Source organism: Netta rufina (genome assembly GCF_964035555.1).
Source record: "Netta rufina genome assembly, chromosome: 6".
Classification (NCBI taxonomy): Eukaryota; Metazoa; Chordata; class Aves; order Anseriformes; family Anatidae; genus Netta; species Netta rufina.
The window spans coordinates 34,416,910-34,431,696 of NC_140129.1; the positions used below are offsets into that span (position 1 = coordinate 34,416,910).

Consider the following 14,787-nt stretch of genomic DNA (forward strand, 5'->3'; position numbering starts at 1 on the left):
CACAAAAGATGTGCATTTTCCATGTCTGTCATCTCACACACTAAACTTGTTCAAGTCATAATTTGTACATTCTTGTACACCCTCATACAGGAGGGTATGCAATGTAAAAAAGAAACATTAATCCTAATCCACAGATGCAGTGCAAAAGCTGCATCTTGCATAGCTTCCTAAGAAGTAAAGTGAATCTGATCTTGTGGAGAAAGAACTTGGATGTCCTGCTCAGATTCCAGGACCCAGAAGATGGGTTGTTCACTATTTGTTTTATCATTTCCTCGTCGTTTTGGAGTTTAGGGGATAAATACCTTTGTTCTTGTGAGTGGTCTTGCAAACACAACTCTGAAATAATCTGGAGTAATGGTCATGTGTTTGAAAAAAGGACATGTTTTACGATTGGTAGCTTAAGATGAGTTTTCAAAAGTTCTGTGGCTTTAATGAGATTGAATCACTTTAGATTGGATTTCAGCTCATTTAAAAACAAAACAACGCTTTGATTCTAAGCATACTGTCTGGATGTGTGATGTATGAAATACTAGATCACCAGAGACCAGCTTGAGTAAATATAAAGATGTAGCCAGCCTTTCTAGGCAGTGTCTGTAGCTAACAGGGAAAAGTTCCTGCGTGGACAACTTGGAGCAGGAACTTAAAGTGAGGTCTCTGGAGAAACAAAACTTTCCTTTTAAAACAAAGGACAAGTGTTGCTAGGCTGAAACTCCCTTTTGTGCATACGTGTACTTCCTGAAATTGTGCTGTGAAAACAGAAGTAGAGTACACCATAGACCTACAGAGCTTTGAATGCTGGAAATGTATAGTCTTAGTGTGAAAGTGAAGGTTTTGAGTACTTTGGGATACTTTTCTTTTTAAAAAGTGGAAGAATATAAGGGAATTTCTTCTTACAAGGGGATATAGGATGAGAGAGGGAATTAGTAAATGATTCAAATCCTCAAACTGCTGTTTTAATTGGATCATCATCCTCTTCTGATCTGGTATTTCTTTTGCACTCCTATGACTTTCTGTGAAGCTTAGCTATGCTATTTTTGCTTTATGCCAGATTTATTCCAGATGCTGTGCCTCTGGATATCAAACATAGCACTGATCTTAACAGTGTCACCATTTTCTTAATATATTATCCTAATTTTCTGTATTTTGGGAGATGCAGTGATTGAGATCCTGTAGTATGGCTCTATCCTTTAGGAAGGTTTTATTCTCAGGCGTGTGCTCTCAGACAACAGAAATAAGACCTGCTGAGCTCTTCTATTTTCCCAACAGAGTGATTAAAAGGACTTATGTAATTTTTTTCCAAAAAAAAAAAAAACAAGTAAGAATGCTACTGTCCTGTTAATTTACTATGTGAAAGATTTAAACCTGGAGGATACTGACAATGTATTCACTTCAGATGCACATTTTTAAATTTAACCAGTTCTGTACAAGCATTACAACCTGTGAGTATTCATTTATTATTTTAGTTATTTCCTAGATCTTATATTCTGTTGACTTCTAAAATAATGGCTTTTAATCTTGTTCGGAAAAACAATCGCCTGTGACAAAGCAAAACAGGATAATGAAGGAGCTATGTTACTTGCACTCAGACTGTGTTATCAGTTTGCAAGTTAGGTATGAACTCACTAATGAGGAATATCATACTGTTTAGAATTTCTGTGGATTGTTTTTACAAAACTTTTGTGCTCTTGTGATCTTAATGACCTGTTTAAAATTTTATTTTGTATATATTTACTTAAATGTGTGAGGAGTGAACAGTTAATTTATCTCTGAAATAGTATTAACATTTACTTATGGTGTCATGTCTCTTCTTGACTCACTGTTGCTAATTTTATTATGTGGTATTTTGTTTTGGTTGGATAAATGCACAATGTTAGTCTAAATAAAACTCTATTTGTTTTATGTTACTTAAACTGTAGAATGGTTCTGGCCTAATGCCAAAAACACCACTGTTTTGTGCTTTGCTTTGGAATTGCTGAACTTGTAGCAATAGGTGCTGTAAATTAATTATTATTGGCATTCAGTTATGAAAGAGTTGTCTTGCTGTGATTTTCTGTTAGGTAAGCGTGGTCCAAGACTCAGTAAATATATCAGGACAGTCTAATACAAACACTTTGAAGGTACCTGAATGTCGACTAGCAGAAGATTTAGGGAATCTCTGGGAAACAACAAGATTTACAGATTGCAGTTTTTATGTAGGAGGACAAGAATTCAAAGCTCATAAATCTGTCCTTGCAGGTACTTTCTACTTTTGTATTGCTATTATTTTGCTATTAAAATTGCTAAAAGCTTAAAAACTGATTATATTTAATATTTACGTCTCTTGCTGTAGCACGATCTCCAGTTTTTAATGCAATGTTCGAACATGAAATGGAGGAAAGCAAAAAGGTAAGCCTTAGTGAAGACTTTGCACATAAATATTTGTACGTTGTAAAAAAGGGAAAATGTGCAGAACATTTGACTGAGGAAGGTGAGTACTGCGTGATAGTGCGTGAGTGGAGGAGGGGTACTACTCCTGAATGCTTTTCCAATGAGTTCTGGGGGAATTTCTCTGTGTAGAAAGATTCTGGCGGATTTGTTCTTATTTATATCTGTACTAGGCTGTTTTGTTTTGCTTTTTAATGTTAGCTACTAATGCAATTGATCTAGCAGTGTCTGCCTATTTTTTTCTTTAGCTTCTACCTCACGTAAGCCAATTGACTTGATTAATACATTATGGCAAAACTTGGAAGTTTTGTGTGGTCACTAGGGACGTGAAGGAACAACAAGTGAATTATAACTTGCATTAAGCCCTGAGGCAGTGAAGTGCTTTTCATTCACAGTTTCTGCAAGCACTTGACCTCCATGAGTGTTTTGGATGGATAGTTATTTAATCAGCACAGAGAGCTGCTTCTGCTTTTATGCTCTTGATATCTCCTACAGCAAGGAGTTGTTCATCTCTTTCATGAAAAACGAATATCTAAAAGGGATTGGTTATAGGTAGAATACATGAAGAGGCAAGGAGAACTGATCAACTCACTAAAGGCTTATAACGAATGATTTCATATTGCAGGCTGCAACTGTAGCACTTGCATATGAATCTATCAGGTGACTGTGGTGCTGCAATACAACTAAGTTTTCACAAATGTGACTGTTTTCCTCCCTGCAGTTCACCAGCATGGAAACTTTCTCAGGCAGATTAGAATATTGGAAGCATTTGCTTAGGATTTCTAGATTTTTTTTTTCCAGACTTAAAGAAATCCAGACTTGAGCTGAAAGTGGCTCTTTGTTCTGGGTGCTACTCTGATTTCTAATGTTCCAAGCATATCGCTGTCAGGTTGGAAACTCAGCAATAGTTGTAAATGTTCCTGAAACTGCCACAGGTACAGCCTGTGCAATAGAGTCCACACAGACATTTCTAGAAGGAAAATGCAATTACTTCTTTTTGTAAGCTTTCCCAATTGATTTCTGCTTGACTAAGAGCTACTGTTTATTTACTTTCTGCTTAATATTGTAGAATAATTAGTTTAAAATTGTAAGGTTCTTGTATGATGGATGTGAAATGAAAATATAGCCTGCAACAGGTATTTGACATATTTGTTTTAAAGATGTTGTTGAATTCCAGTGATTTTTGATGATAATTCTTCTTTACCATTTACCAGAACCGTGTAGAAATAAATGATGTAGACCCTGAAGTTTTTAAGGAAATGATGAGATTCATTTACACAGGAAAAGCACCAAACCTTGAAAAAATGGCTGACAATTTGTTGGCAGCTGCAGACAAAGTAAGTAACCCTAAGGTCTCAAAACTAATGTTTGTCTGTGGAATGTTCCTCTTAAATATTTTTTTTAATTTGATATTCATCTCACTTTTTTAAATTCCATAAGAAGGATCTCATCAGAAATGCAGAAAGATGGAAGGGTAGACTTTTTTTAATCAGTATGAGGCTTAGAAACTGTTTGGTAAATCTTTACTGTTCAGAAGAGTTTCAGATGTTAATTGCATTTACTCTCTGTTAAAATAAATAAATAAAAAAATCAGGGACTATTAATATGATTTGGAAAAATCAGTCTTGAATAAATTTTATCCTCGATCTTTATATTCTTTAAGAGGATTTATACGAGTGTTTGAACAAATTCGAGTGTTTGAATTGTTTCCTAAAGTTACTGTTACTTCAGAGCTTTCATCTTTTTGTCTTTCCTACAAACTTTATGGTTCTAATCTTTCATCTCTTCTGTGTTGGGATTTCGTCTACTCTTTAAATTGTCACTCAGCAAAATGCTTTTTCTCCTGTGTTTTTTGAGATTAGAGGACTTAAAACAGCACAACAATTAAAGTGAGGTTATTCACTTTCATGTTATCTAATTTTCTAACTATTTTAAACTTGACCCGATACCTTGTTTATTCTTTTCACTGCTTTACAGCTTGGGTTGAGATTTTAGGTAGCTATCCTCAGACAACATGCAGTTGTTTTTCCCTGAGGAGTTTTAAGTAGCTCAGACCTCAGAAAATGCTCCTTTCAGTGTGTGTAATCTGAAACTCTCAGCTGAGATTGTGGTAATTTATTAAACTACCTAGGTGATTTCTAAATTAGTTGTGTAATTACATCATTAGTGGTGAAGCTGCCTGTTCTCATAGTCAACCTTATCACAACAATGTAAGTCAGCACAGTAGTAAATTTCAAGGAACAATTACAATGTTGTTTTAGGCAATTTGTTTTCAATTTTCTTCAAGAACTGTTGAATGAGCACTGCCCTGGATTTGGTGACTTACCAGTTGCATTCACTTCAAATCTCATTGCCAGCATCTCATCTCTGTTTTTAAGCTCATTGTGTTTTGTCAAGGTCTAGTACACCCAAGTGGGAAGGTGAAATGGTGTTTTTTATCAATGCCAGCTTGTATTGAAGACATTGATAAATGTAGAGAATGTTTTAAGATGCAGTTATATAATTGTCTGTGATAGCAGGGCATAAAGATAGTGACCTAGAAGGTCCCTTTAGCTTTTTATAACAGTCCAAAATTTGCTATAAACTTTTCTATTGTTTCTGAATGAGGACTCTAAAAATTAGTATTCTGTATATTCCCTGTTATATTACCTATTAGGTATAGACTTGTTATAATTGTTAGTTATGCACTCTAAATAGAAGTATTCTAAAGAGTAGTATAATGATAAAATGGATGTAAAAATGCATAGGTCTAGAAACATAGAAGCTAGCCCAAGAATTTGACATTTCTTCAATGGTATTTCTTTGTTGCATGGTACAGTTGCTAATACAAAGGTATGAGTGGCAACTTGACTTATATATACACACACATACATATATATGTGCCACTTAAGCATCTAAAATTCCTTTCATACTTGAAAACCGAGTGCTAAATTAAAAGGGATGGAGAAGATTTCAGTGGGAGTGTATACAGCTGACTGAAAACCGTTCGATGTATGACATCCTTCAAAATCAAAGCACAGTTCGTTCATGCAGAATGTAATAAGGGAATGTAATTATTTTGCATCAATTTTCTGGTAGGCTTTGTCAAAGGTATGAGAAGCTTAAAAAAAAAAAAAAAGAGGGGAGTGGGAAACCTCAGAACAAGCCAATTTCAAGCAGCCCAATGTATTTTTGCTTTGATCAGTTTCATGAAACTTTCCGCTGTATAATTTCTTGCCGTCTGCTTTGAGATGTAAACCTATCTGATGATGATTTTGATAAAGTGCCTTCGTATCTTCCTTGCTCTTCCTCCCACACTAAATTGAAGGAAAACAAACTTCTAAATGACTTTTGTTGTTTTAATAAAAAGTTCTTCCAGTAAAGCATTTATCAATTTGTGTCTAACGTCTTATAATTTGAGGACTCTTAATTACAGCATATTGAATTCTAAATTACCTGTTTGGAAGCAGTGTGATCTTAAACTTGAGAGGCAGTAAGCATATTCGTGGTGGCTGGACCTGTATTAAACTGTCTGTAGAAATAATGGTAGAAAGAATAAGTTTGAAGAATGATTAGTGTAGTTTTTTCTTTTATCAGTATGCACTGGAACGGCTGAAGGTCATGTGTGAGGAAGCACTCTGTAGTAACCTCTCGGTAGAAAATGTTGCTGACATTCTTATCCTCGCAGATTTGCACAGCGCTGAACAGTTAAAAGCACAAGCAATAGACTTTATTAACAGGCAAGTAATATTTATGAAACTCCAATTATATTAGTACTTATGTTTTGTGTACCGTCTCAATATTAGCACCGTTCTCTCTTCCAGGTGCAGTGTTCTTAGACAACTTGGGTGTAAAGATGGGAAAAACTGGAATAGCAAGTAAGTTTCCCTTCCCGATCTTCTGTACAAACACTGCCAAATAGACTGCAGATCTAAGGACTCTTACTTCATTTCCCTGCTATTGAGGCTAGTCATGCACCATAGGTAAAGTAGGATTCAGTAGATTTTATCACAGTTTGGAATGTTACTTCCACTTCAGATGATAAGAGGAGTTAACTGCCCTCCAGTGTGAGGTCACAACAGTTTTGATTCCTCTCCTAGGGATGTATCAGCTTTGTGAGGAAAGTGGCAGCAGCCTTCAAGTGGCAACCTGGGTGTGATTCCAAGAGTTAGATCAATCTGAGCCTGCAGCATTGTCAAAGCCAGAAGAGTAGTACTCTTCTTGCCTTCAGCAACATGTTTGTGCACCTTCCCACATGCCAGCACTAGTGCTCTTGATGTCAAGACAACTGGTCAGCCAGGTCCCTCTCATATGGCTGAGTCTGTAAGTGCTCATGCCTGCCCAAGAAATAGGTTGAGACTAGATGGCTCAGACTGTAGCACCAATTGCAGTACATGCTTAGACCAGCTCAAGTGAATCATGGAATAGAAGATAGCTTCAAAATGGCCTGTGGTGGGCTGAAACATAGTAAAACAGCAACAGGGGATTTAGTTCTGGAGATTCTGATGGCAGTAACAGTTAAAGGCTTGTGCTATACCAGTTACTTTAAATCTAGTGTTTTTCCTGAAGAACTTGAGCTCTTCACAGATGTCATGAATGAGTGTGATATGAAAGAGAAGTGAATGGTAGAAGGAAAACCATTAAATACTAGTAAAAACAACAACAACAAAACCAACACTATTAAACACTAATAAATGTAAATCAACTAAAATCAACTATATAGGCAATGTAGATTAGTTTTTGTGTTCCTCTTTGTGTGACTTGGAGCTTCCTAGTTTACTTCTGTCTTTGGTAATTGCTAGTAAAGATGCTGGTCATCTTTATTTCCCTGACTTATTATGGATGCTTTAGGTGAAGTAATTTTAGAGGGCCTGGCTTAACTGACCCTGAGTGCTATGGAATCTAAACTTTTGGTGTTGTTGCTCAAGGCACTTTTACTGACTTGCAGCAGAAAATTAAAGTCTTGCATTATAATCTGCAAAAGCTTTTTTGAGAGATTGTACTGTGCAGAGGTCAAATGCTAACTTTATTTCAGGAACCCTGTCAGGCATAATATGAAGGTGCTTATGGAAACGCAGGGCAACAGAAACTTGGGATCAATGCACAAGCTGTTCATTCCAAATTACAAATGTGTCTGTGGTCAATGTGTCATGCCTCAATCAGTGTAGTATTCTCCATGTACAGAATAAAATTTTATATTATATTATTTCAAAATACTGCATTTACTTTTTAAAAGTTATATATGTTGTTTTCTTATTTGCTGGATATCAATGTGATACTGGCTGATACCTGTTGTTGCTGTTGTGTCAGTTAAAAATTGGCAATGGCTATCGAAAGCCATTCCGAATGTAGCCTGTAGTCTTCTACCGAAGCAAGAGTGAATATCCAAGTATCATCTGCTGGTACTCAGACTGCGATCTCCCAGTGAAGGGTTCTGCAGTCAGCCAGCTAATCTGTCTCCATGACTTCTCTCGTACATGAACTATATCATTCTTGCTGCAGTTTAAACTGATGCATCTTGTCATCCTTCCCTCTCCTACAAATTGATCGTTTCTTCTATGTAATGAGATTATCATGTCTTCCCCTGGTTTTCTCTTCTATATGCTAAACCTCATTTTTCCTACCTATCCTCTTATCATTTTTATCGTTTTTTCATGGGCAATTTCAAGGTGATTGTCTTACACTCTGCTCTGTATAGGACACAATTCTCTGTCTGATGTCTAGCTGATATTGACTGGAGCAGGATACATAGCCCGTGTCCTACACATGGTGATATTAGTATACCCAAATTTGGTGCTCCTTCCCAAAGGCATTGTTATTGGCATTTGTAAACTTTGTCTGTCATGTTCAGTTGCTCTTCTGCAGTAATCCTGCCTTCCCTGCTCTTCTCCACTGTGTGTTTGTGCATTTGCTTTGTAAAATTGTGTGACTATTCTTAATACTTCTGTTTTCAGCCAAGCAACAGACATAATGGAAACAGCAGGCTGGAAGTCCATGATCCACTCCCACCCTCACTTAGTAGCAGAGGCCTTTCGCGCACTAGCATCTGCACAGTGTCCACAGTTTGGCATTCCACGCAAACGGCTAAAACAGTCATGAAATCTTCCATGAACTTAAAGAAATTGAATTGACTCTACTCCTCCATGTCCAGAGGTGTTTTCACAAACCATAACAAGAGTTTTTGTTATCCTTGTACACAGAACAGAAGCTGAAAAAGCCTATTGTTTGCTTTTCAGATGGATAATTTATGGTTTAATCCTCAGCTTTAAATTAGACTGATTACTCTAATTCACTGAAAGGCCTTAAATTATCTTCAATGACTCTAGTCCATATAGTTTAATGTATCTTGATTTTTTTATTATTATTATTTTTTAATGTGCCTTGTCTTTTTGACTAGGCTCTGCAGGATTGCACTAGCTCCATAATGCAGTAAAGTTGATAACTGAAGATTAATTTTTGAAAGGGATCTTCCATTATTTTCAGAAGAAAAGATTATTATAGTTTGGTCCTGTGCTAACTGGAAGGTTTTAACTAGCCTCTCATTGAAAGCACTTGAACCAGAGGCACGTAATGTACCCTAGGCAAGTGCTAAGTATAGGGAGAGCCTGTTTACCTTCAGCGAATGCCTACAGGCTATTTATGGCAATATACTGCTTTGAACATAATTTATTTTTCATTGTGGGGCAAATATGCAATGGTTTGGCCCAAAAATGTATTTTCATTACAGTTTGTAATGCTTATTGTGTATGTGTCAAAGCTGTCCAGACGGTGAAAAGAAACACAGAATAAACCTCTTACTTGTGTTTCTTTACGGTCCATCACTAGTTTACATTTAATGCAGAACTGAATGAGAGGCAAGGAGCTCAATGTGAAAACGGAATAGTATTGTGTATGGAAAAATATATCCCACATGTACGGTTACATAGCAAAGTAAAGGATGCATAGAATGACCAAATGTAAATTGAAGAAATGGGCCAAATGGATTATATGCACTTTTAACGTGTAACTTTTGTATGTTGTGTGGTACATATATATTTTGCTTTTGATGAATTAATGAGGTACAGGTAATTGTGGCTTAACTTTTTAGATACATTTTCAGATGCCCACAGCCACATGGGATTTAGTTTTGTTAGAAGAGAAAGGCATGTCTTTTTAAGACTCGGTTGAAGGTGACTATTGCAAGCTTTTGTATTTAAGTAACAGAATATTTTCTCTTATTTGAAAAAGGCATGTGAAAGATAAAATTCTGGAGGAGGGATTTTTCCCATCTCGATGTGTGTGCACAGTTTCTGCTAACACCTGGGGAGGCTGCATACACATCACGAGGAATATTTCCCTGAAATGTCAGATGGTGTTTGCAAGCAGAGACTTGCTCAGTCTTGCATTTCAGTTACTGTGCTAGCATTGTGGATGATACTGAAATTCTGCATAATGTGAAAAAGAAGAAACATTTGTAAACTGCTTGTCATGGGCCAGTTCTTTATTATATGAACCTTAGCTTTAATACCAACATCCTCAGTGTTTGATAGCTTTGTTTACAATTGGGAGGAAAAGTCTGCAGTAGTGCACACTCTAAATGTTTCCTGAGTTATTACATTAAGTTTACTGTAATAGTGATAATGCATTGTGTTTTTTCTTTGGGAAGACTTTGGTTTAGTGGTGGAGAATGGGAGGAGATCTCACCTAATTTATAATCATGTTTGGATAAAGGTTTTACTTTGCCTAGTTTAAAAAAAAAAAAAAAGTTATGCAGGGAGGAGAGAGGAGGAATTTCACATTGTTTACTATCTTAAAATCTATCTGCATCCTCATTTCATTAAGATTCATCTGAATTGCTCTAAATGAAATTTTTAGAGGAAAGAGTATATAGTTTTATACTTTCGTGTCTAGTGAACCATTAGCAAAGACAAATTGGAAAAAATGCCCGGGCCAATTTCTAAATAAAATAACCTCTAAACATGCGTTTTCTTACCTTCTAACTAAATCTTTATGATGGATAAAGTGTAAAATCAAAAACTTTAATAGTACATAAGGCATCAAATTATATATTTACAGAGATTTATCCTTTTATCAATTTTTAAATATTTATCTAAGGTCTCATAAGCATTCTTCACAATAAGACGTAAAGGTAATTGTTCCCTCCAAAAAGTGATGTTTTTGCTGCACTGTGTAATGTGTTAGAACTAAATATCCTCATACCCATCACTGGTAAAACTTGCAGCTCTAACGTACCAAGTGACTTGAATATTTAATACTGTAATGATTGTCCAGTTCAGCTTGTTCTAAAGTAACAGCATACAGTAATTTAATGGAACGCTTAAGGATTTTATGAAGACTTTTTTCAGAAGCTTAATAGCACACTTTGTACCAAAAAGTCAGACACTGTGCTGTGATATTATCTACGTTGTGAAGTGTCCACTTTTCAAGTTAGGCAGTGTATACCATACGTTACACTAACAGGGAGAAAAAAACACAAAAATCATGGTTGATCTGTTTGAGATTTGGTTTTATTTATTATGTATATTAAGTTTTATCAGCTCTTAAGGAAAAGGTAAAACAGTTGCTGTATTCTTAAGTGAGTGCACTAACTATTCACCCCTTCTATTCTCTAACTACATGCAGTGTTCTCACTGGAGCAGGACAGCTGATAACTGCAGCGTTCGTCAGATTCAGTAGCTTGTTTTCATTCCCCGCATCTCAAGAGCTTGCCCTTCAAAACCTCAGTTGTCAGTTCTAAGTGCAGCAGATGTAAAACTATCTATTACAACGGACAGGTTTTTTTCAGGCTGAAGTCTTTAGGGTTTTTTCTTAGTTTTGTATACAGATTAGGAATATATTGTATGAAGGTGCCATGTTTTGGCTTGCCAACACTACTCCCTTGGATATATGTGAACCACCGCTTCCATACTTTTCTGGGGAGAACCCTGCATGTGTCCTGTGTGTGCGTGCGTGTGTGTGTGTATGACTGTGCGGTGTTTTTTGTCAAGAATGACTTTCTAAAAATAAGGACTCAATTTGCTGTTAAAATGCTATTATGTATTATATATTTTTTTTCCATTTGGACCTCTCCTAAGGAGATGCTTTGGGTGGAAGAGGCTTCAATAAACAATCCTTATTTTCTAGTCCATTTACTGCATGCAGAAGTATAAACACATTGTGCCTTTTTTAGGAAACTGTTGCAATGAAGGGAAGATTTAACAGGATACAAGATCTTTTAAAATGGTATTTTTAAAGGTGAAGGAGAATATTTGACAGGTGGTTGAGTAAAAGTTACAGATTATACCTTTGAACTCTGTTGCATGTTGACTCTTGCTTCCACAATTAAGTTTCCCTGAGAAACTACGCTAGTTTCACTGTGGAAACTGCAAAAATGTGGAATTACAGATACAAGTTGAGTAATGGTATATTTTGTGAAAATGTGAACATATTTGCTGTTACAAGCTGAGTGTATGTCAAAATATGATAATCATGGATACAGAGTTAGTTTTACAAGTTACTCTAGTTTTGATGTTTTTCTAAACATTGAGTGTTTAGCGTAAAATTCACCTTTGCACAGGTCAGTAGAAGACCTACATGGAGATGATGTTCCTTTTAAATCCTCATGGTAAGGTTTCTCCCTTGGGAGATTAAAATAATGTGCAGTACTTGAAACTGTGTTTCATAAGACAGTGAATTGCAAATGTGAGGTATTGCTGCCTGAAGTTGTTGAATATACGTTGACTTTTGCAGTTGGTTAAAATTCCTTATCTTAATTGATTTTTTTGTATTTGACAAATGGAATGTTCTTTATCTGGTGTTGATAGCATATTTAGTACAGAGCTTAGCTCATTAGCTAGCAAGACACTGACTTAGTCTCATAACTTGGCTTCTGCTTACAGTAAATGGACTGTTTGTAAAGGGAATTCACTATTTCAAGTGTTTTGCAAGGAACTTCGCTGTATTTGTAACCTGGTTTTTGAAGGCTTGAGATACATGAGTCCTATTTTAGAAATTAAGCCAGTGAAATGACTTAGACCTGTTTTGGGGTGGAAATGACTAAGAATTCAGATATGTAAACAGTTGTATCAAACCATCCAGCCTTTTTTTATCAGCTGATGTTAATGGTGAAATACTTTTTGTACCTTGTTGCTGAAAATATTTTTGCGTTTCAGCACATCAAGTTACAATAAAGTTGTTACTTATACAGAACGTGTCTGTGTGGCTTGTATTTTTTTCTCCTGTATATGATCATAGTGTCTCCTGTTGTTTCTGTGCTTTGAGAAAAATATTTTACCAGCACTGTAAAACAGGTTGGTGTAAAATATACTGCTGTCCTTCTGGAAATCTTTCTGGGGTAGGTTCGTATTGTAGTCTTGCTCTGATCTCCACTATTTTTCAAGTTTGATACTTTAAAATAATTAAAATAACAGAGCTCTGAATAGCTTATGGGTTGCTTTCCTGAGAAACAACTGCCTTTGCATGGACTGTGTAAGAATAGGTGCTCAGTGGGAAGGAGAATTGCTCCTCAGGTAATGAAGGCTGTGGAGATGAAGATGAGTTTCATGGTTTCTAAGAGGTTGGCTTTTTTTTTTTTTTTTTTTTTAATCACCTACCATGGCAAACAGTCCCTTTTTCCTGCCAGTGAGTATAGGTTCATAATGACCATGTGTAACAGAAGACTACTACCATTTCTATGGGAAGAGTAGTGCATAAAAGTAATCCTTGGGGATAGGTCATGGGTTTTCATCGTTTTATAGGTTTTTGCAAAAATATGTGGAATGGTTGGTATGCTGCTCTACAGATTTGAATTTGGACACTGAGCTGAGGGAGCAGGTAATGTGAAGGTAAGTTACTTTTTATACAGTTACAGGCCATTTGAACACAGTTACCTGACTTGTTACCTAGACTGCTCTATGAGTTAGCACAGCTGACGATATATTGCTATAAAACTATGCTACTACAGGAATTCCTAAAATTATAGCTTAAAGTATAGCTATGGGGATGCTTTTGGGGGTCTCAGCATAGAACATCATGTTTGTCTGTAGGTACATGTAAAATTCTCCACATCTGCCTGAAATTAACATCCTTTAGTGGTTGTTCCACAGTGATTCAGCTTAAAGTTCCTCTTGGGGTTTATAGCAAAAGAGTGGCATAACTTACACAGTTACAGGCAGTTTCAGTAATATGCGTAGTAAACTTGACTGGTTAGCACACTGAATCGTAATCAAATTTAACTGTGCAAGTTCCAGTTGATAAATGAGCTCCTACATTTAGGTAAAGGGCGTTAAAGCGTTTAAGAAAGCTTAAGAGGCTTTTTAAAGAAGGCTGTATTTTTATCCTTAGTCTTTAGTTCAGTATTCACTAAGGTTTAGTTTATTATTCACCAATCATTTTTTTTAAAAAAGCACCTATTTGCCTTCTAGGCTGAATTCTAATAGTCCTTTGTGTGGAAACTGTGTACAAGAGTACTTCACACTGCCAATCTTGATTTAATTTAAATATTAGTAAGTTTTTCTTTAGCAGCTTTCTTAGAATTATCATTTGAAGTCTCATCTGTCATCTTTTTTTAAAACAGAAATGAAGGTTGATGGGAATTGATAAGATGTATAGTGAGATGCTTTTTATTTTAATAGCACAAAATTGCCAGCTCTGCCATATGCTGAAGGCATAGTTTGTCCTGAGGAGTGCCAGCTTCAGCAGTCCCTGTTACTGTATTAAAGTATTTCAAAGTGCAGCTTAAGCAGTCGCAGGTGAGAAATGGCAGTTAGTGTCTGCCACTTCTCCAAACTTTATTTGTAAGTTGTCATGATTATTCAATAGCATCTTAATTTTACCATAAGAAATTCAGTAAAATTTATTCTAGGATCTTGCCTGTTTGACTTAGCTAAACTAATGAATGCTTTATTACATTCTATATGGAAGAATATAACCCTTAATATCAGTGTTTTTTCCATGTTTTAGTTGAATCCCGTTACTATTTAAGCAAGAGCTTTGCACATTCCAGTACAAACTTTACTTTCCATATTTATTAAGTAAACTATTTTAATGGTAAGACTACTTGTATTATATGTAAAAATAACTTTGCACTTAGTTTCCTAATTGTATTGTAATAGAAGAAATAGTAGTACTTGCTGTTGAAACTACAGCATTTCTGAACAGTTTTTCTGCAAATATTTTGCTAATTTTCCACTAGAGTAATACTTTTTTTCTTGCATCATCTATTGTGAAGATCCCATGTTTGTTCTCTCAGAAAAAAAAATGGAAGAAATGCAAATGCAGAAGTTGAGTGAAGTATTTCAGATCTGTGATGGTGTCCTGCTAGAACCACAGAATCTAGGCAAAACAAAAACAAAAAAGACAACCCCCCCCCCAAACTAAACAAAAAAGCAGCTGTGAGAAATCATG

At 35.8% G+C, this 14,787-nt stretch overlaps 1 protein-coding gene across 1 annotated transcript in view; it reads left to right on the forward strand.

Moving 5' to 3' along the window:
* The window catches only part of SPOPL (speckle type BTB/POZ protein like), a 30,872-nt gene extending 20,666 nt beyond the window's left edge, over nt 1–10,206 (forward strand). Inside the window, exons 6-11 of the mRNA XM_084289120.1 lie at nt 2,058–2,235; nt 2,330–2,385; nt 3,639–3,761; nt 6,001–6,143; nt 6,228–6,281; nt 8,358–10,206. Coding sequence (XP_084145246.1) covers nt 2,058–2,235; nt 2,330–2,385; nt 3,639–3,761; nt 6,001–6,143; nt 6,228–6,281; nt 8,358–8,502 — 699 coding nt within the window. The 3' untranslated portion in view covers nt 8,503–10,206. The remainder of the gene's footprint in view (nt 1–2,057; nt 2,236–2,329; nt 2,386–3,638; nt 3,762–6,000; nt 6,144–6,227; nt 6,282–8,357) is intronic.
* The last annotated feature ends 4,581 nt before the right edge of the window (nt 10,207–14,787 follow it).